Raw genomic sequence first — 27,561 nt, forward strand, 5'->3', positions numbered from 1 at the left:
CATCCCTGTGTGGTGCAGACCCCCTTCAGACGTCCTCCTTCACAATGAAGCTCCAGGAATCGTGGGTCTGCGGGAAACCAACAGGAACAACCGCCAGGACACCAGCTGCATCGTGGGAATAAGGTACTGTGTTCTACTCGAGGAAACTGGGTGAACCCCTTTTCTTCATCCTCAAGGCTCGTCCTTGTCTTCCCTCCTTCTTATAACTTTTGCTTCCGAACATTGACAATATTCAAGTACTCTTGGGCTATACGGAATCGTGAACTGTCTAACGGTGTGATCTTCGGCACAGGCCTCCGGTGTCACCTAAACCTGGCCCCAACCCTTGGACTTTTGAACTCCTGTTTCTGAGTGTTTCTCGATACTGTCTGCCTAACCTAAATATTGCCTGTGATGTTTGCCTCCAACTCCCTCTGGGTATCTCAGCTGCTAAGTGTGTTTTTGCCCTGGTAGCATTTCATGTCACAGATACGCGTTTATTTAGTAGACCGAACTGTCAAAAACTGATCGCAACCATATCCACGGTATCGTGTTTTGTTCATAACACCGGTTCATTCAAACACAGGGTACTTACCATGAGACTTACTGTACAAAGTGAATTGGTTAGTTGTAGAATATTTAACGTGTGGTTTTGTTTAAAGTTTAATAGAGGTGTTGTGTTTATAACTGATGGTTTGAAAATAAATGTACTTCTATTTTTTTACCTGAAACCTTGAGTCAGTGTTTGCTTGCGTTAAAGTAATTGTTGTCCCTTTGTGTAATTTCTGCTACTGCTCATATACTCTTGAGATAAGCCTGGCTGCTCTGCTACTGCTACCACTATAACTAAGTAGTACAGGCTTGTACCAAAGGTAAAAACTTGTATTGCCACCTGTAGTCTTAATTGTGTGTAGTGGTCCCTAAGGGCACTGCACAGGATTCTGCCTAATATCCCTCTATTCTCTCGTTTTTTCTCATCACTTTCCTGTGGATGACTCCCACATCTATTCTGAGTCGCTTCACTCTTCTCTCTCTGCTTGATAGCTCCCCATTCAGTCTTTGATGTTGCATGACGTCCTTCCCCTTAATCCTGCTAATACGTAGGTTCTCCTTTTTCCTGCACTCTTTGTCCTATTTTTGTGCCTTCTTCTGCAATCACCTTTCCCCCTCACTGTTATCTCCTGCTTCCTCTGCTCATAATTTTGGAGTAGCCTTTCACTCCTCTTTTTCCTTTATTCCTCACATTTCTACTGTTGCTTGGTCCTGTTGCTTTCATTTGTAAAATATTTGTAAGGCTCAACCTTTTTTTCTCTTTCTCTTTTCATTTGTTCAAACTTCACATGTATGATTGCCTTTCTTCTCAGTCTTCCTGCTTCTCAGTTGCCTCCTTATTGCTCCATCCACAATTCTTCTATTTATCCTCTCTTTAGACTCTCTTTGAGATTCTGTTCTTCCTACTCAGAATTTGCTGGCTTTCCTTTGAGTTTCTCCTAGTTATTCATTTGCTTTGTATTGTATTCTGTGGTTTCTTTTTATTCACTTAACCACACCCTTTGGTCCCGATGCAGGTTTCTTTTGGCTTTCTGTCGCACCCCTTGGGCCCGATCTTGTTTCCACTCTTGTTAGTTTAGACTACTAAGTGGTCAAAATTATTGCTTTAGAGTACAGCTAGGGAGTAATGGTACATGAGGAGGGACACACAGCTTGTAGGTGTTGTTTGGTTATTTGCCCACCCATTGACTGCCTATGGCCATGCTAATCCCTATGGCCATTTCCACCCAGTTCCTGCCCCTCCCCACCCACAACACCTATTCATGGGAACTCTTTGAGCTTGCTTTAATCAAGCCTTACCATCAAACTGTGCACTCAAAGTGCCTGTCACTGTATTCTCAAAGCAGTATTCTGAGAGTTAATTTCTTAATTGGAGTGGGAAACGCACTACTCGTGTAATAAAAATGTCTTAACCAGGTCTGCCTTCAGCCTCTCGATTTATAAGCAAAATGGACATTACTGAAGTTCTGTTAAAAACAAGCATTGGTAAATCCAACAGCTTTGCCTTGTGTATAGGTATTAGGCATTTGTCTGGCACTGCTACTAGATGCACAGCAATGACTATGTTAAGGAAATATTAATGCTGAGCTTATTTCAAAGACATCACGATGACTTCTGTGACAGTGCCTATGTGACAGCTGGACTGAATTTTTCGTGAGACTCAGCTGCATTCTATGGGTTGCAGCGCGAGAGAGGGCAAGGTTGATGTAAGAAGCCTGGCCATCCCAATGCCAACTGTATACCGTTTGGGCTCTGCTGTACGTTATGTGCAAGACACACCTGTCTTAACGGCTGACATGCAGTTGACATGTAATTTCCATGCAGAAGAGTGAGAGAAAACACAGATACCACCCTAAGTCTTCACTTTCTTTGTATAGTAGAAAATACTGGGTTGGCTTTGGAAGTGGTTGATATAATGCATAGTCATCTATGGAGAATCAAGCTCACTGTAGGTGCCATTGTCGGTATCCTGGAGTGCCCGGTCCTCTAGAGACACCACTCGCTAATCCTCCTCGATCACCCACCTACATGAGTCCCTGGGAGGCCGATTCTCTACAGGGGAGAGTTCTGATTGCTAGGTCCATATTGCTGGGCAAGGTAGGAAGGCTAATGGATGGGTTGTGTGAGAGGGGAGTGGGACACCGAGCGGTATTAGGGTGGAATATGCTGACAAGGGGTTGTTTGTCGTGTTAGGCAAGTGGTGCAGAGGGGAAGAGCCAGGTTTGGAGTGCTTTCCTGAAAGTGAGGTGGTCCACTGTGTGGCGGATGGATACAGGGGAAAGAGTTCCAAATTGTGCGTACTTGTACTGAGAAGGAGGTGCCCCCGTGTGAGTTGATTTGGTCACTGGAATTACAAGTAGAAGTGCTGTGCCTGATCTGAGATTTCTGTTTGGTCTGTAGCGAGTACTTTTTTGTTGCAGGTATTCAGGTCATTTGTGGTAGAAGCTCGGTGAGTGATACACATCGCCTTGAAGTAAGGTCGCTGACCGACCCGAAACCAGCGGAGAACTCTGAGGGAAAGATGTGTTCTCTAGGACCTAAAGCTATGAAGAGTGTCGCGGCAGTATTTTGCACTCAGAGATTTCTCAGCTGCGAGGTGTGTGCTCCAAAGTATAGTGTATTGGCATGTAGGCATGAAAAGATGTTTGCAAAAATAGTAGTGACGGTGCGAAAAGGTCACGAAAGATAAAATGTGGCAAAGGATCTGTATCTGGAGGAAACTGACCCGCAGCCCCTTGGAGGGGGGCCAGAATACCCTCATCTGGCTGAGAGAAATGAGGATCTCGCTGGAGCTTCCTAATGTACCAGGGGTCGTCTCTGGCTCTTAAAGTTGGAAACGGCAAAGTAGTTAAAACAGGAGCATACACCAAGCAAGAAGTAACAGTGTTTATTACAAGTCCAGAGTCAGCTGGGAGAGCACAATTCATTCAGTACAGTGGAATAGGACTGAAAGAAGGGAGCTGTCGGTGCCACCTACCGCGGCCAAACATTTTATAGGGTTAAACATTATCAGCATAGAACAAAGTTAGCAACACTGTTTAATCATCCTATGAAGCTTATTGGCGGGACTACGTCAGTTCCCTATAGTTAGGCATACACTAGTCAAACATGATTGGAGTAAGCCTTCTTGACGCCCCGCTGCCCGAAACCACCCACAGTGACGTCACAGACCTTCCCACACCACCCACAATGACAAACTTTTCATGACATAGTTCTGCTGACCAGCGGAACATTATTAATCTGACAGTGGCCAGTTCTCATGAGAACCACAATGCAACCTGGGTTTGGCAATGAAGAGATATTTACACAGCATCTAACCAATGAGGTGCCCCGCTGACAGCAGCAAGGCCTCAGGACAACGAAACTCATCACCTGATTGGTCCCCTCCTGGCTTATCCCTTGGCCCCATCACCCTTCCCAAGCCCGTCTGTCAAGGGGGGATTTGAAACTGCTGACTCCACCATGGTGCTCCTTCAATTTACCAGTGTTTATTAATGAGAGATTTTCCTTTCCCAGCGAGTACACGGGAGCCTGGCTCACTGACCTCGAAAGTGTCTGCAGGACCCATGTCCCAGCAACTACAGTCTCCTGGGAACGGTCAGGTTGAAACATTTCCCCAGCAACCTGCAAGGGCAGAGTGCTAGAGAAATTCATGTCTGCCCCGGAATACGGGATTCGTCAGTATGGAAACCCAGGTGGCTTTACTTATCTGCGGCCTGTATGTCGTTGTGGTTATTGTATAGTTCAAATTATACTGTGCTACCCCCACTACCCGTGGCCCAAGTTCCCGGGTCTCTGTCACCCAGCTCACCCCTGGGTGCCCCCTCCCCTGATGTGTCCCGCCAACTCCTCATGCTGCGCCAGTATACACATAAGGTACATGGTGTAGCTGTCAATGGCGTCTCACCCACCTCTAGGGATGCCCTCTCCCCTTACCTATCATTCCCGCAACTGATAGGTGCGCCCCCCCTTGGCAGTGCTGTATTTGCACCTTTACCGCAATCCCATGCATTCTCCTTGCCCATGTTCCTCGTTGGCCATGTTGGCCAGAGACAAGTTGCAAGAGTTTGACTGCACCAAGCCAGTTTTCCCTGTTATCCTCTTGACTGAGCCTGAATTAGTCTTGACCTGGCATGGCCATTGAACCTCTTTGGAATACTTAAGAGCGTTTGGCATGTGTGGCGGGGACATGGCGTGGAAGTCTGTTTTATACCAAAGGTTCTGGGTAAAAGGCATCAACACACAAAAGTTATCAGCCCTATTTGATAAGCAGATTCTGCTTTTGTGAAAATGTTCAGACGGACAGGCCAGGATGTATTAGTAACATGTAAATTCTCTTTCTTTCCAAAGGAACAAGAGGGAGCATTTTACCGACCATGGCACGGGGCCAAAATTGCGTATTATGTACGTTCTTTATTTTTCTATTTTCTGTGACAGTTTGGTATGAACGTTTTTTAACAGGTTCCAATACTAATGTCAGTTAGCTGTGATGCCACTGATGGTCACTGAGCTTTGGTGCGAGTAATGATTTTCCTCATGGTTGACACCAGTGATAATGTCACTCGCTAGTGTGACTTAGCTGGGACATCAGTACTAATGGTAGCTGCATTGCCAGGGGTGATATGACATAGCTTTGGTACCAGTAATGACATTCTCCAGCATTGGATCTTTCATGAATTCACATGCTGTAAATATTCCCGTCGTTAGGCTGGGAATCTCCGGTTACCTTGACTTAGTAACGTTGTTGCGGGTGCTTTTGGTCCCCACCAATAGGACGTAGAGTGTATAGCTCTGCTCCAGCAGCTTCCCCTCCTCCTCTGATTTCTACCATCTTCCGAGTTGTTGAGATTCCTCGTGTTCGTCTCTCCTGGGAGAAAATAGTTCTTCAAAAAATGTATATTTCTTCAACTTCCTCCATTCGGAGCAATCAACGTCTACGTACACGGTTCCATTTACAACCATAGAGACCTCGGGACCAAAGAAGTCCTTATTTAGGCCATGTGACACTTGCGGCCTAAAACATGTATATGAGGGCAATAGACTTAATACAGAATGTCTTTACTGTCTCTACCCCAAACATTCCACGGACAGATGTGACATCTGCCAGGGTTTCTCACAAAAAACCTTTAAGGACAGAAACCGTTGCCTAATCTGTTGGCTCAATGAGGGAGCGTACCCAGCATCGGAAGTGGGGTCATCACGGAGTGGGAGAGCTACCACTCCCTCTGACAAGAGGTCACCATCACGGCAGCGATCCAGGTCTGAAGAGCCGATGGGGGAAAAAACAAAAAACAGGTGAGGCAAAATCTCCATGGGTCACTATAAGGCCAAACATTCTTTTCCTGTTAAAAAGCCACCAGGTAGTGGTGAGGGCTCCCATACTGGATCTAAGCACTCGGGTAAGGCCCCTTCGACGAAGACAGCATTAGAAAAACAGAAGGATAAATGCTCACGTCCGTCGACAAATCCCATGTCCGACCCGTCCAGAAGAGCTCTGACGATGGACAAACACAGATCCAAATTGGCTGCGAGGACCTCCTCTTCGTTTTCGATGAAAAAAGAAACACTATTTGTCATCGGAATCTTGCAGATCCTCCTCTGGGCATGAATCATCAACGAGACACCTGTCGACGACCAAATCATTGTCGAAATCCATTCCGACGACAACGCCATCGACAATGGCATCGACGACGACAACTTTGTCAGCGTCAACGGCCCATCCCTCATTGACGACCAACTCGTCGATTACCAAAAGACATAAATCGCCCGGAGACAAACCTACACAACTGTCGCCACCATCACGACGGAGACTTCGGGATTACCTAAGCAGGACAGTATATTGTCTCCCAAAGGTAATTTGAAAACTCCAACAGGGGACACGGTAGAGCATGACTGGGCTCCTCTAGGAATGTTTCCTATAGATTACCCTGATATCATGGCAGAAGAAATTTAGCAGCATGAAATCACGTCAGATTCTGAGCCTCCGCCAGAAGAATGTCCAGGTGTCCCTGAGTCCTGTCCTGAAGAAGGAACTTCCCATCCTCCTATCCAAGGACCATCTAGAGAGGAAGACACACCTATAGGGATTTAGACACCTACCATATCATCAACACCTGCTGGAATGCGCGGTATGAATCCGCAATACCCCCGAATAAACCTGCAATCCTTGCTTTCGTTGCTTACAACACTACAATCACTTTTGGGGCAGCTTGATGCCAGGCTTCCACTCCCGCAGACTCAGACAATTCGGGCATACGGAGAAGGTCAAGTTACGCTGCAGCATCAAAGGTACCCAAGTCATCCCTTTAGAGATCAACACAAACTTCCTAGACCTCCACCTCCACGAGGATATAGTCCACGTAGAAGAGAGCAAGAGGAGGGAGAATTGGTTGGCACAGACCAGGACACTGGTCCGCGGGATACAAACTCCACCACCTCTTGGTCTCCACGCAGGGACGACACGTGGGACACGGATGATCCTGACCAAGGCGTGCCAGGTAGCCCTGCTCAACCTTCGCCTCCAGATGACATTGGGGCTTTTCACTCCATGATGTCTAAAGCATGCCAGGAGTTTGGTTTGATCCCGGAAGAGGAAAAGAAGTATTGTTTCCTCTTCGACCACATGGATAAACGCAGGAAGAAGGTAGTGTTCTCCATACCCATCCTGGATCACATTTGGCAGGAGGGCCTCCATACTCTGAAGCATCCATTTACAGAACCGGCAGTTAAAGGTAGACTGGATAAGAAGTATAAGGCGCCAGACACAACACCAAAATGTCTCACTTCACAATCTGTTCCAGAGTCAGTGGTATCAGCGGCAGCAAGCCACAAGACTCGTACGCAGCATAAGTGCTCCACTCCCCTAGACAATGAAAACAGAAAAATTGATGACTTTGTAAAAAAGGTTCTCACTGTTAGGCAGAATCACCTGCAGTACCCTTTGGGAACACTACAGGTAATTAGGACTATAAGTGTAAGCACAATTACACCTTTGGTACAAGCCTGTACTACAAAAGTAAAGTTGTAGCGATGGCTGAGCAGCCAGACGTATCTCAAGAGTTTAAGTGAGCAGTAGAACAAGTTACACAAAGGACCAACAAATACAGTGATTCAAGTAAACACTTACTCAAGGTTTCTTGGTAAAAGAATATACGTTTAATTACTCAGTCACTTATAAAACATTACACTAGCACAAGCAGCTCAATATCACACACTAATACACCACAAAAATCCAACCGGTAAGTAATTGAACAAGTTTAGCTCAAAAATGAAGTGTGAGCAAAACGGCACTTCAGATACTTAATAAGGGAGGGAAAAGACAAGGTTATAGGAATAGACAGCCCAAATACGTTCATAGGCAGGGCAAAGGGTTTCAGTTAAATACACCAGCAATTCTTCTCAATAGGCCTGGGTGAAAGTCAATGGTTCAGAGTCTTTTGTATAGGATAGCACAGTTCTGGTAGATGACGGTTAAGTCTTTCCCACATGTTTTTAAAGGATTTGGCTAGGCGAAAAGACAAATGTTTAGGGAAGGACAAGCCTTTGTAGTTGAGGAAAGTTTCACGCACTTTCTCGATGGCCGAAATTTGAACCAGAATAGGACAGTGTCCAGGTGGCTTGCGAGTTGGTTGTTCCCACCAAACTCAAGGGAAGAAGTTAACCTTGAAAGGCTTCTCTGTCGTCGGAGTTTCAGGCAATTCAGACCTGCTTCACCGGTCGTCCAGGAGTTGCAGCAGTCCTCTTCCTTCCTCTCCTCTTCGGTTCTTTCGTTCTAGTGGTCGACTCTGCTTTCCAAGTCCCAGAGACCTGCTTTTAAACAGTTTTCCCCCATTCATTCCAGGCTGGCTGTCACTCACACAGCAGGGTGGCTGGCCTTGCCTTGCCAGACAGCCAGCCAGCCAATCACGCCAGAGTGCATTCTGGTCTTCTAGGAGACTAAGCACAGGGAGTTTCGGGCACCTCCCTCACATCCTGTCCACCCCAGACACTCAGACGCCAGAGGAGGGCTTCAGCACTGAAGCCCGCCAAAGGCCATCGAACAAAGTGACCAAACCTGGTTTGGCGCGCAGAGACAAACACAAGAAGGACCTTTCTTAAAAGAAATGGCGAAAAAAGATGGCCGGAGTCTGTTTTTACAGATAGGTCTTGGGCGCCATATTGAAAAACATGGCTGACCCGATTTTTAGCTACTGTTGTTAACAGTAGGGAAAAATAACGGTAGTTGATCTAAACCATTGCCACCAGCCATTTAAAGTAGGAAAGGGTAGCATTTTACTGTTACATGAGTGTTTTGACTCAGGTGAAGCTAGGCAACCCCTCCAGCACTCTATATGAGGTAGGGTGTGCTGGGTCAGTAAATTTAAAGAGACTAGTAAAGTCAATTTAACTTTAGATGCTCTGGGAGACAGTAGTCAGTCCCAGAGAAGGTATTTAATCCTTGGGGAGTCTGAAGGATACCCCTGTGCCACTGCACTGAAGGTGCTGGGTGACACACAGAAAAAGATGATGCCAGTGGAGGTGTGTTAAAACTCCATAACCAAAGAACACAAAAGTAAAACACACATAAAAATACATGAAAGAGTGGGAAAGAAGGCTCACACTCTTTCCAGGTAAAAAATAAAATCCTAGAAATCCAGCAAAGTTGCTGGGGGTCTCAAAAGATAAGGGAAATTAGCACATTTGGATAATTCTCCCTAACACTCACCGTTGGGGCAACAACTGTCAAAGCAGCAAATGCCCTTGCAATATTGGCTCGATACGATCGAGAGATGTGTCATCGGCTGGCTCCTATATTGCAACACTTGCCGGAACAACAGAGGAAGGAAGCCATGACCCTAGTGTGTGATGGGGAGGAAGCCTCGAATCACAGCATTAATATTGCTGTAGACCTCGCAGAAATGGGGTTCAAACAGATTGTCAATGGGGTAGTCCTCCGACGGCAAGCATGGTTACGTTGCACCGATTTTCGGCAGGAAGTACAGCACAAAGTCCTTGATATCCATGTGAAGGGGAAAATCTGTTTGGGGACACGATTGATGAGGCCCTTAAAGCCATGAAGTCAGATCCAGACACTACTAGGTCTCCTGCAGCCCTGCAGGGCATGCAGACCTTTTACTCCTTTCGAGGATCCTCAGGTAATTCAAGATTCTCATCCTCTAGAGATAACAAGAACTACAATAGACCCGGATACTACTCTCAGGGCTACAAGAGAAATTACCAATCCTCCCAGCGCCGCAGGGAATACCATCATGGGAAGTGAAAGCACGGATCAAGCACCTCTCAAAGAGGTAGGCAAACTAAGAATCAACAATGACTGCCACAGGAGCAGACTGGTGGGGGTTAAATGTGGCGTTCTACCTCGATGCGACGAGTGGCAAACAATAACAAAGGACGGGTGGGCAATCCAGTACGGCCACTTGTTGGTTCAAATGCACACAAATCTCGATACCTCCCTTAAAGGTATCTCACCCGCACCTTCTGGTTTTACAGGAGGAGGTACGTCAAATGCTAAGAAAACGAGCCATCGAAAGAGTTCCTCCTTCAGCAAGAGGACAAGGAGTATACTCCAGGTACTTTGTCGTCAAGAAACTAGACGGGAAGTGGTGCCCTATCCTGGACTTGCGAAGGCTGAACAAAAACATCAAAAAGCAGATGTTCAAGATGCTAAAGACCATACAACCCCACAAATATTTGGCGGCGTTAGATCTCATGGATGCATACTTCCACGTGCCAATACACCTAAGGCACTGAAAGTACCTCAGATTTGTGGTCGGCAAAAGCCAATACCAGTTTCGGGTACTCCCATTCGGCCTGAAATCAGCACCCAGGACGTTCACGAAGTACCTGGCACCAGTAGCATTCTTCCTCCAAAAACAGGTCCACTACATCCACCCATACTTGTACGACTGGTGGTTCGAGGTTCAACATACAAACAAGCCTTGTGTTCTCTCAGACAAACAGAAATTCTGCTCCAACAATTGGGATTTGCAATAAATTAAACAAAATCTTGTACAGTTCCCTCAAAAACGGTGGTTTTCCTGAGCACTCAATTCCTTGCGGACCAAAGTCTTGTCAGACCCTCATCAGACAGGTGACAAAATTGATAATCCTAGCGAACTCTTCCACGGCAGACAAGCTAGTCACGGTCCGCACATACATGACTCTCCTACGGACCATGTCCTCCTGCATCCCTCTAATTCCCCTCTGCAGGCTGCACATGCGGACAATGCAAAGGTTTCGGGCTACCAGATGGTCCCAAATCCGGGGCTCCTGGTCAGACAAAGTTACAATTTCTCAGCCTCTATCAAGCACACTAAAAGGACATACCCCTGCAACTTCGAAAAAAGAATGCCCCCTGTGGAACCCAATTACCATCTCACGCTTGTGACGGATGCCTCCCTGGTGTGATGGGGAGATCATTTGGACAAGCACCCAGTCAAAGGCCTTTGGACCCCCGAAGAAGCCATCCTCCACATAAATGTGCTGGAACTGTGGGCAGTACATTGGGCTCTAAAATCCTTCCTCCCGCTCATCAAGAATTCAGTGATTCGAGTCCTCACAGACAACTCAACCACAATGTTTTGTCTGCGGAAACAAGGCAAACACCCTGTCCCAAGAAGCGCAGACCATTTGGCACTGGGCCATCCAACACAACATTCTGCTTCAGATCTTCCACGTGCCTTGGATACAGAACAAGCAAGCAGACACCCTCAGTGGGGATTCATTGCAGTCACACAAATGGCAACTGCACAACATCCAGATATCCAAGATTTTCTCAATGTGGGGTCCTCCCCCTCTAGACCTTTTCGCCACTCACAACAAGCAGTGCAAGACATTTGCGAGCAGGATCCTGCATCTGGACTCTCAAGGGGACACATTCTCGTTTGCATATGCGTTTCCCCGATACAGATACAGATATACACAAAGGTCACTGCTAAATAATCCTGGTGGTGCCGTACTGGCCCAGGAAGACATGGTTCTCGGCCCTTCTGCAGCTGGTAGCGGACGATCCAATCCATCTGGGATCTCATGCCAATCTTCTATCCCTGACCAACGGGATGATTCTTCATCACGATCCGGGCTCTCTCAGATTAACAGCGTGGCTCCTGACCACGCTGAATTCGGCCATTTGGATATGATATGATACTTTATTTGTATCGTGCTTGTACACAAGTGTTTCAGAGCGCGACAAGGCAAGGGAGGGGAAACAGTGGAGAACAAAACAACGATCTTACTAGGCCCAGTGACATTGAGAATGTGCAAGTGCATGGGAAAGGGGAAAAGTGCATGGAAAGGGGAGAGTGGAAAGTGCAGAGCAGAGGAGAACAGATAAATAATAATAAATACAAATAAATAGATAATGAAGCAATAAACACGGGTAGTGCGATCAGCAAGTGGCAAGAGCTGTGTTTACGGCAGCAGAACTGGGTAAGTCTGATAAGTGCATTAAAGAATAAAATGGGGCATGAGGGCCTGTAGGGGTTACAGATACAGTCCCCAGTGCGAGGGGTGGCCAGGAGGCAGAAGGGTGGCAGGGTGAGCAGGTACCTGGGCCCGGGGGACAGAGGGTGGCCAGGTGCACAGTGCCAAGAGAGCAGGTCAGCAGGGCAGAGGGGTAGCAAAGGCAGATGCAAAGTGGAAGGTCTTGAGGTGCTTACTGAACCAGAGATGGTTCTCCTCAAGTTTTAGAGTGGCAGGGAGGCTATTCCAGTGGGAGGCCCCAGCCGAAGACATAGCTCTCCCTCCAGCTCGTTTCTTTGAAAAACGACTGACCCTGAGGTAGAGGAGCAAAGGGCTCGAGAGGGGAGGTATTTGCGGAGGGATAGCTGAAGGTATTTTGGGCCCAGGCCCCAGAAAGCCTTGTGGACAATGCAGAGGGTTTTTTAATTTAATCCTTGCATCCACTGCGAGCCAATGGAGAGATTTCAGAGCTGGAGAGATACGATCCGAGGGTTTGAGGCCAAGGACAAGTCTTGCAGTCCTGTTCTGGATTAGTTGCAGGGGGCGAAGAGTAGAGGCCGGTAAATTTAGAAAGAGGCTGTTACAATAGTCCAACCTAATGAGAACCAGAGCTTGGGAGACAGTGAGCTTCTGGGGGAAGGAAAGGAAAGGAAGAGGTGCAGTAGGAAGTTTGACTTTTTAGAGACCTCCGAGATGTGGGAGGAGAAGGAAAGTGTGGAGTCAAAGATGACCCAGAAGTTCTTAGCCTCGCAGGTGGGGATGGCAGGAGGGCCAAGCGAGGCCGGCCAGAGGGAGAGGGGAAAGGATGGAGAAGGTGTGCCAATGAGGAGGATCTCAGTCTTGCTGGCATTTAGGCAAAGATCATTGGCGGCACACCAATCTTGAATGGCAGTTAGGCAATCTGAGATGAGAGAGGGAGAGGAGGTGGCCGAGGGCAGCCTGAAAATGAGTTCAGTGTCGTCAGCGTAGCACTGGAAATTTGAGCATAGAGTGGCAATGCAGTGGGCGAGAGTTACCTGGTATTGGTTGAAAAGCCAGGGCGAGAGGTTAGACCCCTGGGGAACACCACAGCTAGAGAGGAAGATAGATGATATGAAGGACCCCTGTTGGACCTGGGAAGGTCGATCAGAGCAGAAAGCGGTCAGCCAGGCCAGAGCCTGATCGGTGATACCCAGATTCTCACGGAGACCATTGAGCAGGATGGTATGGTTGAACATCCCTGAAGATTGTCAGCGCATTCTAGCAGCTGCTAGGGCCCCTTCTGCTAACGTTTCCAATAACCACAAATGGAAAACATTCTTCTGTGCATGTTGTGCACAACAGCCCAACCTGCATGCACTGGCCATAAAACCTCATCAGGTCCTTCCTTACCTGCTAAAATGAGCAAAAGAAGGTCTAGCGATCTCTTCTATTAAGGTATAATTATCAGCAATTTCTAGATTTGCAAGAAAAGGGATATCATCCCCTCTCTACAGTGACAGACTAATGAAGCACTTAAAATGGCTTTTTCGTACCTTTCCTCCAAAGAAAAGGATTCCACCTGTATGGAGCCTGAACCTGGTCCTGGCAGGGTTTATGAAACCCTCGTTCGAACCTCTGTCTACAACACACATCACATTTCTCACATGGAAGGTGTCTTTCTTAGTAGCCATTACATCCTCTAGCCGTGTTTCAGAGCTACAAGCTTTGGTAGTAGACCCTCTTTTTCTGCGATTCGCGAAAGACAAGGTGATACTCTCCACCAATCCTCATTTTATCCCAAATGTTTCAACAGAGTTTCACAAAAATGCAACCATAACTCTGCCTACATTCTTTCAAAACACCACTTCACCAACGGAGAAGGCCCTACACTCTCTGGATGTGAAAAGGGCATTGAAATATTATCTAGACCGGACAACATTTTTAGATCAATTAAACAGCTGCTTGTCGCCTTTGGCCCATCCAACAAGGGAAAATCCATTTCAAAACGGGGCATCGCAAGATGGATTTCATCTACAATCTCCTTCTGCCACTTGAAGGCAAATAGGCTGGTGGAAAACTGCGCCTACAGCGCACTGTACAAGAGTCTCAGCTGCCTCTGTGGCTCTCTGGTCTGGAGTACCTATCAGAGACATTTGCCAGGCGGCAACATGGGCAATACCCCACACATTTACCAGGCACTACTGTTTACATCAGCAGCAAGCTGAGCATGTGCAGATGAGACAGCAGTCCTTCAACAGCTGTTTCAGTAAGGTAAGCCCTGCAGCTTCTGTTTTTTTCCCTTTGTCTACTTGCGTATGTATTCTTCTCGCATTAACACAGAGAATTTGAAAGTATCTAAACTGTGTTTGCCTGGGTTATCACCTCCTACCATGTATACTGCTATAAAATCTATTCACAGCATGTGAATCCATGAAAGATCCAATGCTGGTCAATGGAGTTGTTTCTTACCTGTAACTCCATTTCTCCAGCCTTGGTATCTTTCATGGGTTCACATGCGCCCTCCAGCCTTCCCCTACAGGCAAACATCCTCTATTAGGGATATCCTCCAGCTGGAGTAGTTAAAATTGGAGGGGAAGCTGCTGGGGTGGAGCTATACACTCGACGTCCTATTGGTGGGGACCAAAAGCACCCACAACAACGTCGAAAGGACACTCAAGGTGTCAAGTTCTTTCCATAGGAAAATGACTAAGTCAAGGTAACCAGGGATTCCCAGTCTGACAACGGGAATATTCGCAGCATGTGAATCCATGAAAGATACCAACACGGGAGAAATAGAGTTACAGGTAAGAATCTACTCCCTTCCTTACGTTTGATACCAGTGATAACATCACACAGTAGTCTTACTTAGATGAGACATCCATAATAATGTCAACGCTGGTGCTGAGATCACATTAGTTATAATCCCAGAGTCATGACAGCAGTAGTTTTTAATGCACAGTTATGGCAGCAATTTTAAATATGTATTTATTTATTTTTGCATTTGTGGCAGTGCACTGAACCCTCATGTATCTAGGCGCTAGTTTCATTAGGTAAGGAGACAAGATAATTACAATGGAGAAGGAAAACAAAGTATCAGGAATCAAGCAGTACAATCACACATAACGTGAATAAAAAGAGTCAGAGAGTCCGTTTCGGTGGAGGGGCCGGAGCATGGTGTCTCAGGTGAAGAGTCAGGTTTTTCTAAAGGTGGAGTAGGAGGGTTCTTTTCTGCGATGGGAAGATTGATCCAGAGCTTAGTGGCAATGACAGGAATGCTCATGCCCCCTGTGGTTTTTCAATTGAAGCTGCGATTTGCGGCTCTCTGTTGATGTGGGGGGATGTATTTCTCCATGCTATGGGAGAGGTAAGCTGGGCAGTGTTAGTGAGGCACCAGTGTGCAAAGCACATTGTCTTGAATTTGATTGGCTTGCGGATCAGTAGCCCGTGGTCATTTTATTCTGGCTTCTAAGACATGGTCGTGCTTGGACAGATTAAGGCAGCCCAGAGGGTGTTATTTTGAATGGTTTGTAGTTTACACATGTTTTGCACGGAGGCGCCTGCAAAGAGTGCGTTGCAGTAGTCAAGTTTGGCTCTGGTAATAGCTCTGGCTATGGAAAGACGGTTGGTTGGGTGAGGAGGGTTTGCTGATGTTGAGTAGTTTGGCGGTGTAGGCAGCAGATGAGGCAATGGCATTTACTTGGCGCAAAAGTTAGAGGGTAGCTAAAATTGTGTTCCAACTTTGCATTTTGTACTGCGTGCACACACCGTATTGTACTGCTTTTGAGTGCTTTCTGCTAAAATCGAATTTAGGAGTGCTTACCAATTTGTTAATGTTCTGTAATTCTGGCCACTTCCAGCATACTCACTGATTTCTGTTTGACTGGCGGCCTGGTGTGATTCTATTGTTGCATAGTGCTTCTGACCGTCTCTGTCAGCTGACTCAACCTCTATTTCCTCCGTATCTATGTCAGAAAACACCCCCTCCTCCTCACCTGCTTCTTCAGACGTGCTGTCTCGTCGGAGCTCCTTTCTTCTTCGTCCTCTTTGTTTCTTTTTGAAGAGATAAGGTCTTCTCCGGAGTGACGCCACAATGATACCCTTATAGACAGAGGTAGCAAAGGACCCCGCTCCGGAGGAGCCTTAGTAGAGGAAAAAGCCAGGAAGGCGGAAAAACCTCTCGAGATGGTTGGCAGGCGGTCCTTGCAGGACGAAGATCCGGCTGGAGAAAATCTTCCAGAGAGATAGGATGCGCGGGCAAGCCCGAGCTTCTTGAAGGTCTCCAAAGTCCTCTGACAGTCTTTGAGGTAAGTAGCTTCCGGCAGACCACATAAATCCCACGGGAAGGTTCCGGACCCAGTAAGACTGGAAGCACGGAGGACAGAATAACAGGAAACCAACAAGGGTAATGAGTATGAGGGAAAGAAACCCGGGGAATGGGAAAAAGCCAAACCCAGCGGGAAAAATAAAAAACGGGGGAGCCGGAAAAAGAGCAAGGAACGAGGACAAAAAAAAAACAAGGGAAAGAAAGACGGGAAAGCGGGGAAACCACTGGGCAGCGGGGAGAAAGGAAGCGTACAGAGAGAAATGGGAAAGGAACGAGCAGGAGAGAGCAACAGCGTGTAAACTCAGAAGCGGAAGCGAAAGGGTTGCAACGCAACGTGTCGCAGAAAGGGGAGTGTTTAAGAAGGCCGGAGGAAAACAGAAACTGAAAAGGAAAAAACAACTAGACCGATAAACCAGGAAATAGAGAAAGGAAAGAACGGCACCACCTAATGGCCGGAGAACCGCCAAGTCCTCCATAGCCTCCATGAAGGCAGGCACCCAATGCGCGTGACACTCTCCCCTGCTATCCTCTGTCAACCCCCCGCTTGTCTCTGCTCTCATGGTGCTCTCCGTCCGTCTCTCCTATCTTTTCTAACTGCTTCTCCATCACCTATCCTCCTTCGAATGGATTGTCCTCCAAAGTATTCCTCATCTTTGACACTGGTTGTCCAGCTTCAGCTGCTTCAGAAATAACATTTCGGCAGAAGGCGGCTCTGTGCGTCGATGGCGTCGAGTCGATGTCCCTCGAAGGCCTCCATCGAGGATGATGTCATCGAAGGCATATATAGCACGCGCATCGCCCGTTGGCCTCAGTTCCGTTTTTCTGCGACAGCGATTGCTTCGAGTGAAATTCGGCATGCCTCATCTTGTGACGTCTTGTTCCAAAAACCTCGATAAATATGTCTTCTTCTTCGACACCGTCAACACTGAAATCCGGTTTTAAGATATGCCGGGATTGCGGGTAAAAAATGTCACTCACTGACCCGCACCGTATCTGTCTGTGTTGCCTCAGAGAGGGCCAGGATACCACTGATTGTTCCAAGTGCCAATCCATGACGGTAAAAGCCTTGAGGGAACGGAAGGGAAACTTAAGGTAAGGATAACCCTAAAAAATCACATACCCGACCCGCTCGGCCTTCGACTGACGAGTCGAGAGGCGACTGTCCTCCTAGGAAGAAGGCCAAGCGATCTAGGTTGAGCAGTGGTTCCCACCACTCTTCTTCTTCTTCGAGGAAATTAAAGAGAAGGCACCCATGGTCGCCTTCATCGTTTGTCGTTTCACCCAAAAGGGCTGCATGTCCTACAAGAAAATCAACGCCGGCTGAATGAGAAGCCCTCAGGGCTTAAATGTTAAAGATTTCTGAAAAACAAAGCAATGCTCCTACTGAGCCTTCAAAAGAAGCCGGAAAGGAAAGGTCTCGTCCGAAAACCTGTGCTCCCTCGAGCCCGGGTAAAAGGCCTGATCCGCATCGGGAGCCCTCGAGGCCTCGATCCAAAAAAATCAAAGGATCATACAGGACATAAGGATAAGTCAAGGTCGAGGTTGTTGATTGCCTCAACACCTTCAATGGCGGCTGTGCCTTCGACGCTAGCCAGGCCCTCAACGCCGGCATCAACGCTGAAGCCTTCAATGCCAGCTGCGCCACACTTGCCAGCTGCGCTGTCAGTGCAAAGCGCCCCGCCAAATTCGGCGCTGATAAAGAAAATATCGACGACGTCGTAGCCTGTTAGTACAACACCTGACAAAATATATGCTCGACTCCCGAAGAAAGAGTTCTTCAAGTCTCTTCTATTTTTGAAGAAGAGGAGCTTTCTGAAAATGATGAAGCCCCATTTAGCTTACAGTACAGTACACCCAATGTACCAGAGAGCTTTATGTCTGAAGAATCCCGAATGCAGGACCTGTATGAGAACTTGCAAACATCAAGTGTTGTAGATACCTGCCAGAACTTGAGTTTGGAAAGCGAGGGCCAGGGGAACATGCAGACTCGTCTTTTAGACAGCTCATGTCAAAAGTGGTTGAATAGTTGGGTTGGAGTAGGCCCCCATTGCCCTATGACCACGACTACCTCACAGACATTCTGGACAAGGGTCCACAAACTGATCTTATTTTGCCTTTTCATGTGGCACTGCAAAAAAGGGTGGCTAGGAACTGGGAGACTCCGGAATCTAATCCGGCAGCCGACAAGAACTTGACAAAAAATAAAACGCAAAACACCCCTTCAGTAGCGACCCCGATTACCTTTTGAAACACCCCACACTGGAGAGTCTGGTGGTGCAGGCAGCCACGGCTACTTCTTAACAGGCAGCGTATCCTACCATCCCTCCTGATAGGGACCACAAGCGCGTGGATGGATGGGCGAGGAAGGTATTTTCTGCAGGGAGCATGGCACTAAAATCTGCCTACTCCACTTGTGCCCTCGCAAAGATTTCGTATACTGTATGGGACTGTATCTCCATGGCGGCAGAGCACATTCCCGAAGGGGATGAAAGGGATGGCTTCCTAGCTATTTTTAAGGATGGCAAAGCAGCCATGTGCGAGTCCCTTCAATCAGGATTGGATTTTGCGGATAGCATCAGCACATCCATGGCTACCAGCACCGTTATGCACAGATTTGCGTGATTGAGGAAGTCGGGTTTTGCACCTGATGTGCAATCTAGGCTTATCAACATGCCTTTTCACGTGTCTCATCTTTTTGGCAGCAAGGCTGATGAGACCCTTGAGAAGTTGCAGACCTCAAAGTCGGCAGCCAAATCTTTAGGCACCGCTATTAGGCAAACCTCAGCCTTTTTGTGTTAGTGGGCAACCTTGGAGGGGTATATCTTTTGCTACTACTCCTCATTTGGAAGGGTGAGACGAATGGCCAGTCAAAGAGGCCAGAGAAGATTTCCTCATGGTGGATAAGGTAGAGATGCCAAGCCAGCTCAAGCAGCAGCCTCCTTACCATTGGCTTCTACATCAGCCGCCGCAAAACCACTCTGAGTCCTTCAGTCACAGCTCACATGTGGGGGCCAGACTGACTCAGCATCTAGAAGACTGGCGAGACATTAATTTGGATGCTTGGGCTCTGGAAACCGTATCCCACGGTTACTGCCTTCCTTTTATAAAGAGACCTCAGAACAATCCACAGGGGAACCGCTCTTTGAGGATTACGGATCCGTTCCTTGTGTAGGAGATTTTAACCCTGCTAGAGAAAGGTGCTATAGAGCCAGCGCCTGCAGCGGAGAGGAACAAAGGATGGTACTCCCCATATTTTTTGAAACCCAAGAAGGACAGCGGACTGAGACCCATCTTGGACTTGAGATACTTGAACAAGTTCCTCAGAAAGGACAGGTTCAAGACGGTAACACTTTCTCAGATCCTTCAGGCCCTCCAACTCCAGGATTGGTTGATGTCATTGGACCTTCAGGATGCTTATTTTCCTGGGCCAATCCAGCTCAAGCACAGAAAAACCTGAGGTTCGCAGTTGGCGGTTCTCATTATCAATTTCGAGTTCTACCATTCGGGCAGACCTCCACCCGAGGGATTTCACCAAACCGATGGCGGTGGTGGCAGCTAGTCTCAGGAGAGGGGGGATTCACGTCTACCCCTACCTGGATGATTGGCTGATCAGGGCACGGTCTCCCGAACAAGCCCGGTTCATCTCAATGTCTCCTGCCACTCTCTTCACAGACTGGGTTTCTCCCTCAATTGCAAGAAGTCCCATATGACACCTTCCCAAAAGCTCCAATACATTGGAGCAGTGCTGGATACATCCTTGAGAAAGAGCTTGCCACCCGAGGTGAGGGCTCAAGGCATTCTTCAAATGGTGACCAAATTTCAGAGTGCCTACAGTCTACTAGCCTTTGATTTTCTAAGGTTGCTCGGCCTCATGACATCCTGCATTTTTCTGATGCCAGACGCTCGCCTGAGAATGAGATCTTTTCAGTGGGCTCTAAGAACTCAATGGTCCCAGTTCTCAGGAAAGATGTCGGACCGACTTCAGATTCCAAACAGGGTCTCACAGGATCTTCTGTGGTGGGCCTGCAAGGACAATATGATGAAGGGAGAGCCCCTTTGGCAACCATGGCCAGAGATTACAGTAGTGACGGATGCCTCACTCAGACAGTCAGCGGTCGTTGGTCTCCATCAGAGTCCAAACTACATATCAATCTGTTGAATCTGAGGGCAATCAGACTAGCCCTGAAGGCCTTCCTGCTCTCTGTACGGGGAAAGAATGTCCTCATAACGACAGAAATCACACTGGCCATGCACTGCACCAACAACAGAAGAGGCGTAGGGTCACTATCACTGTGCAGAGAGGCAATGCAGCTCTGGTACTGGGCAATTGAAGAAGGAAGCTCCATATCGGCAGTTCACCTAGCTGGGAATAAGAAGACGGCGGCGGATGCTCTTAGCAGGCAGAGCCCAGTCTCCCAAGAGTGGGAACTAGCTAAGGAAGTCCTTCAAGAGATCTTCACCCTTTGGGGAAACCCTCAAGTAGATCTATTCGCGACTGAGGTGAAACGGAAGTGCAAAAGATATTGCTCCATGGAATTTCGTCTGAGAGGAGCTCTCAGAGACGCGTTTCCTCCAGTCCCCGTCATTCCTCGTGTAATCAGAAGGTTGAGAAGGTTCGGGAAACACATAATCCTAATTGCCCCAGATTGGGCCAGGAGACATGTCCATCTGTCCTCCGATGAGTCTTCCACAAAGAAGGGACCTTCTCTCGCTAGAGGGAGGTTGGGTTCTCCATCCTGAGGTCAAGACTCTCAACCTTCACGCTTGGTATCTGAAAGGATGAGATACAAGGATTGGGACCTCCCGGATGATGTAATGGAGGTGTTGCTTTCGGTCAGAAGGCCAGCAACAAAGTCTTTGTACCATTGCCGTTGGAATACGTTTTGCAACTGGTGCAAGGAAAAGAATGTTGATCATTTTCTATGTAAAACTCTGGATGTTTTATCCTTTCTTCTATCCTTAGCTAATATGGGCCTTCAGATTGGTACCATTAAAGGCTACTTGGTGGCGCTGTCCATTTATAAGTGCTTGTCAGAGGAATGTTCCTATTTCAAAATTCCACTGGTGACTCAATTCCTGAAGGGGCTCACTGTGTTCCCTCTATCTCCTTTCCAGGTTCCGGTTTGAGACCTTAATCTGGTTCTAAAATTCCTGATGTGTGCTCCATTTGAACCTCTGCACACATGTCTGTTAAAGTTATTAACCTTCAAAACATTGCCATTGGTAGCTCTGACATCAGCCCGTAGAGTGAGCGAGTTGCAGGCACTTTCATCCAAGCCACCCTTTACCATCTTCCACAAGACAGGGTTGTTTAAATGGTCAAACCCTCCTTTTTGCCCCAAATCATTTCAGACTTACATTTGAGTCCGAAAATGGTTCTGCCTTCCTTCTATCCCCCACCTCATCCTGGTAAGGATGAGGAATGACTTCATAGGTTAGACTCTCTGAGAGCGTTCAGCTTTTACATCTCAAGAATGTCTAAATTGCAAATTGATGACCAACTCTTCATCGGATATACAGGACAGAAGCTAGGTCAAGCTGAATTTGTGAAGCGCCAACGTGGTCTTCTATACACACGTTCACTAAGCATTATTCCCTGTATTATTCCCTAGGCCAGGATGGTTCTTTTGGCAAGGCAGTCCATCATTCTATCCATGAAAATGTAGTAATTCGAATTCTACTCCCTTGGGAGTCTGTCAAAGATGAGGAATACGTCGGAGGACACAATCCATTCAAAGAACAAGTTACTTACACCTGGTAACGTTCTTTCGACTGGATGTTCCTCCCACGAATTCCTCATCGCCCTCCCATCCTACCCCTCAGTAGAATTTCCTGTGCTATTACAGCTTCCGTTGCATCAAGGCTGAGTACGGTTACTCCCGTGTTTTACGGGTATCTCTGCTGCAAGAGGAGGGAAAAACAGAACTGAGGCCAGTGGGGCTGCGCGTGCTATATATGCCTTCGATGACATCATCCTCAACGGAGTCCTTCGAGGGACATCGACTCAACGCCATCAACGCACAGCACCCTCTGCCAAATTTTCTTTTAAGCAGCTGAAGCTGGACAACAAGTGTGAAAGATGAGGAATACGTAGGAGGAACATCCAGTCGAAAGAACATTACTGGGGGCAAGTAACTTGTTCTTCTCACACAACACAAAGTCTGGAAGGAAGAAACTAAAAAAGGCACTCCTGAGATCCAACCCTGGTCTGCCCATAGCAGACACCTACATCAATGCTTCCTCCAGACAGACTAACACTGACATTAATTGTGCTGTTCCCTCTTCTAAACTTTGGACCCCCCCATATGGTCTCTGACCTCTCCCCTTTCTCCTCCTCTCCACTCTTCCAAATGCACCATTACTATGTATCATAAGGGCACTATCATGGCCCAGGGCTCTCAGCCCAATCTCCTCCTTCTTGACATGCGTCTTCCTTCTCTCCTCAACTTCCCACCCTCTCCTTCCACCCGTCCTTCCCTCATCCCTCTTCTCCCCGCCCCCTGTGGCGGCACCAAACTCCTGTGCCCCCCTCGCATTTCATTTAAAGGGGGCAACCAGCTTCATTTAGCTACCCTCAATTCTCGCTCTGCTATGAAACACTCCTCTGACATCTGTCACCTCTTGATGACCTTGACGTCCTTGCTCTCACTGAGACGTGGTTCAAGGCTAGGTCTGTCACTGCTTTTGACACTCTTCTCCCTGAGGGCTACAAGATCCTGTCTAATCCAAGGTCTTCCCGGTCTGGTGGTGGAATGGCTCTGATCTTTTCTGAGTGGGTTGCTGCCTCCATAATCTCCACTGAAACCTACTCATCCTTTGAAAGCCTAGTCTGCGGGCTGTCTATCTCGCCTACCTTTTCTCTCACTCTTGCTACCATCTACAGACCCCCCCGGACCGACTTCCCTCTTCCTCTCAGAATGGGCCCGTCCTCCTCTCTTCTTGCCTCCTCCCCCAAACTTAACTTCCTTGGGGATTTCAATATCCATTTCGACTTTTGTGTTTTGGCCTCTGTTCTCTTCTACCTCTGCAACACTCTTTCCCTCACTATCCTTTACTCTGGTCCAACCCACACTTCCGGGCACACCCTGGATGCTCTCATCTCAACAGACAACCCTCTCACCAACCCTCTATCCAGGTCTGACCACTCTCTCCTTTCTCCCCTCAGACCTCCCGTGTCCCCAGATTTCACTGCCTGCACTGCCAGACTCCTTCTTCGTCATTCGACCAATGAAGCGTGTCAGTTGATACATTTGCCGCCTCCTTCATCCCTCCTCTCCCACTTCATTGGACTCTCCTCCTGACTCTGTCCTAACTATCCCCCATCTCTCAATCTCTAACACCCCCTGGACATCTTGGCCACTGTCATGAGTATCCGCATTAAGCTTGCCTCCAAAAGCAACTCTTGGTATGACTCCGACTTGGCAGCTTTGAAATGCAAGTGCAAAGCTGCAGAGTGGAAGTGGGAGACTTCTAGCTCGTCCCCTAACAAACTGGCCTGCTGCCTACTCCAAAGGCAATACTGCCTCTCCATCTGCTCCAAGAAGAGGGCTCATGTCCAAGGCCGCATCTCTGCAGGCACCAACAACACGGCTGAACTCTTTAAAATCTGCAAGGAACTTTCCAATCCTACTGCAGTCTCCTCCTCTCCTCCTCCCTCCCAGGCCCTCTGCTATGCACTGGCCACCCACCTTTCCTCCACAACTCTTGACACCATGTCCTTTCTGTCATCTGACCCCCACCCCTAACCTTCTCTCATCCTCCTTTGCCCCCCACTCCCTCCTCTCTCTCCCATTGCACCAGATGAGATCTCTAGATTGTCCGCTCTATGAAAGTCTCCTCTAGCAGGTGCTCCCCTGCTCCTCCCGTACCATCAAGGACAACACTGCCTCTCTCGCTCTAGCTTTGGCTGACCTCTGCAACCCCTCATTAGCCACAGGCTCCTTCCCTCAACTCCTCAAGCACTCTCGTGTGCATACTCTCCTAAAAAAGCTGTCTGCGGACCCTTCTTGCCCGGCTAACTATCGCCCTATCTCTATCACCCCATTTTTGGGCAAACTCATGGAGAAGCGGGTCATTCCCCAACTGACCCTCCACACCGAACTGGTTGGCTGCGTCCATGACCACCAGTCCGGTTTCAAACTGCTCTCCTGAACACCCGTTTAGACCTACTCTCTAACCAGGACTCTAACACTCCCTCTGTTCTGATCCTCCTCGCCCTTTCTTCTGCTTTTGATACAGTCAACCACTTCCATCCTCATAAACCATCTCCATGATACCCTTGGCATCATGGATAGGGCACTGGCTTAGCTGACCTCCTTCATTTCTAACAGACCTTCTCAAGTGCAAATGGGTCATTTTCTCTCTTGCACCTCACTCCTCACTCTCTACCTGTGGCGTCCCACATGGCTCTATCCTATCACCAGTTTTTCAACATCTACCTGGCCCCTCTGGCACACGTGATATCCACTTTCTCCTTTCATTTCCAGTGTTCTGCAGACGACACACAGCTCTCTTTCAAAAAGAAACCTTGGGATCATCTTTGACTCCTCTCTCTCTTTCTCTCCACACATCATGGACCGTGCCAAGAAGTCACATTTTCAGCTTCATCTCCTCATGGGTATTCTACCTTTCCTCACCTTCCCCCAGAAGCTCAATGTCTCCAGAGCCCTGGTTCTCTGTAGGCTTGACTGCTGCAATAGCCTCTTCCTCAACCTGCCTCTTTCCTCCCTTCGCCCCCTTCAACTAATCCAGAATAGGACTGCAAGACTTATCCTTGGCCTCAAGCCCGGGAACCGCATCTCCAGCCCTAAAATCTCTCTACTGGTTGCCGGTGACTGCAAGGATCAAATTCAAGACCCTTTTCATCATCCACAAGATTGTCTGGGGCGTGGCACCTCTTTACATCCAGCTTTCCTTCCCAAAATATCTCCCGACCAGAGTCCTTCGGTTTTCTGGCAACAACTCTCTGCAGGTCAAACTTTTCTCCAAGCAGAGAGTGGGAGGTAGAGCCCTTTTCTTGGCTGGCTCCTCCCTCTGGCACAGCCTCCCTTCCCCCCTCAGACTTGAGCCGGATCTTCTTAAATTCCGGAAACTTCTCAAGACTTGCCTTTTTTCCTCTTCCTTCACTCTCCCCGTTCCATGCTAAACTCTCCATCTGCCGCTGAGACTGGGGCCTGGTCCCTTCAGAGTCATATAGGGGCCAGACCACCCCCTACCAGTCCCCCCAATATCCTTTGCCAGAACTTTCCCTTGGGATCCCTTTCCCGGACTAGCCCAACTTTGGTCCTCCCTGTCCACGGCACTCACCCTCGCCTCTCCCCTCCCCTGGCAATTGCTGCCTTGGCCCACACAGCATTTGCCACTCCCACCCCGGAGGGTACCCCACTCCTGCACTTCTCCCTCTACCCCCAGCCCCTTGCACTTATCACCTTGTATTCAGTTGCACGGTAGAATTGTCCCAAGGCCAATATAATCGTTTTTATTGTTCCACTTTTTGATTCCCTTGTCCCCACCAAACTCCCAATCTTGCCTGGAAACATCTGTGTGTATAGCCGCCATAAAAATGACCAATACATTAAAAAAAAGAATAAGTAGATGCCCAAGGTGGTGAAGTTTGGATCTGATTTCTGTCTATGTTGAAGGCTTTGTAGGCTGGGTCCTGGTTGCAGAGTGTGGTGTGTGAGGCTACGATGAGGATCTCGGTTTTGTCAACATTTAAGCAGAGCAGGTGGGATGCCATCCATTTTTGGATGAGACGTAGACAGAGTTTATAGCCGGAACATCTTAGTTGTAGATGCCTGAGAGAGAGAGGAAGATTTGGGTGTTATCAGCGTAATTCGTGTATGATATGCTGAGGACATCCAAATGGTCAAGAATGGGTTTCGTATAAATGTTATACAGAGTAGGGGAGATGCACGAGCCTTGTGGGACGCCACAGGTTACTAGCGGGAGTGGGACTGCATGATTGTCCATGAAAACCTGAGTAGAACTGTCTGGAAAGAAGGATCTGATCCTTTCAGAGGCTGGAGGGGAGAAGTTAGCTGTTGAGATGAGGTGGTTGCATAGGGTTTGGTGGTCGATGAGGTTGAATGCTGCTGATAAGTCCAGCATGAGGTGCAAGGGAAGTTTTCAATGTCTTTAATACCATCCAGTTTGTTTTTAAGGTCCAGCAAGGCGGATTCAGTGTTGTGTCTTGGGCGGAAGCCTGATTTTCTGATGGCCAGGATGTGGTTTTCTTCGAGTCAGTGTTAGATCTGGATGTTAGCTGCGCGGTCAAGGATTTTTAGGATGAAGGGAACAGTAGTGATGGGGCGGTAGTTTGTAGAAATGGTGGGGTCGAGAGATGGTTTTTTAAGCAATGGGAGAATACCATATTGCAAGCTGTCGACACACATGCCCTGCTTAAAAAGCGCAAAGATAAACAATGTGGTATTCTATAGGTTATATAGATTATAGGTTATAGGTTGACAAGGGCGCCCTGGGTTGGTTGCTATGTTGACAAGTTCCTTAAATTCAGAGAAAGAGGTATGAGGCGGTCCTTAATGAGGTTTCTGGAGCAGCGGGCTAGAGATTCTCGTTTTACTGAGTGGAAGGGGCTGGGCCGTTTGCTGCTAGGGACAACCACATATGTATGATAGGCAGACATTTGTCCCCCCCCCTTTTTGTAGAATTGTTGCAACAAACAGTAAGGACCGAAGTATTTGTACGTACACACAGTTAGGCTGTGAGTGACTATGCTCTTCCCACTGTCTGTCCCCCAAGAAATGATCATGGCAGTAAACTTGCCCCTTCACAATTAGTGCATTCATGGGAATACCCAACAGCATGTATGTCACAATCATGCCCCCTCAATCATTGCACACACATGAGTTCCCTTTAAGCAGTTATGGCACCATCATTCATGCACCACACGCAGTTATACTGCCATTAAAACCCACACATAACATATGCGGTACTCAGGCCACACCTAACTTTGTGGCAGCTATCAAGCCCCACACAGATAGGTTGGTTATAACTATTATCCACCAACAATTATGGTCTTCTCAACCTTGTACCAAAGAGAAGAATTTCTACAGTCTTGGAAAGGGAAAGAAAATAAGCGGACAAAAGACTGGTGTATGTCCAATAACATTTAAGTAGAAAAGTAGCTGCGAGGAGGGAAATATGGAGTCGCTGAAGCGCGATGATCAGGTCCCTGGCACTTCTTAGAACGAGTGTTGTCTGGTGGAATTAGTGCTGCTCATAATGGCACCATTTACCTTTACACATACACCACTATCATGGAA

The 27,561-nt window shown here is 47.8% G+C and overlaps 1 protein-coding gene across 2 annotated transcripts in view; it reads left to right on the forward strand.

Moving 5' to 3' along the window:
- The window catches only part of SPOCD1 (SPOC domain containing 1), a 948,037-nt gene that overhangs the window by 45,217 nt on the left and 875,259 nt on the right, over positions 1 to 27,561 (forward strand). For both annotated transcript variants that reach the window (XM_069622501.1, XM_069622502.1), the window contains exon 2: positions 4,882 to 4,935. In XM_069622501.1, the coding sequence (XP_069478602.1) occupies positions 4,882 to 4,935 (54 nt within the window). The remainder of the gene's footprint in view (positions 1 to 4,881; positions 4,936 to 27,561) is intronic.

The sequence above is a fragment of the Ambystoma mexicanum genome, chromosome 11, assembly GCF_040938575.1.
Source record: "Ambystoma mexicanum isolate Mex_15411 chromosome 11, UKY_AmexF1_1, whole genome shotgun sequence".
NCBI lineage: Eukaryota > Metazoa > Chordata > Amphibia > Caudata > Ambystomatidae > Ambystoma > Ambystoma mexicanum.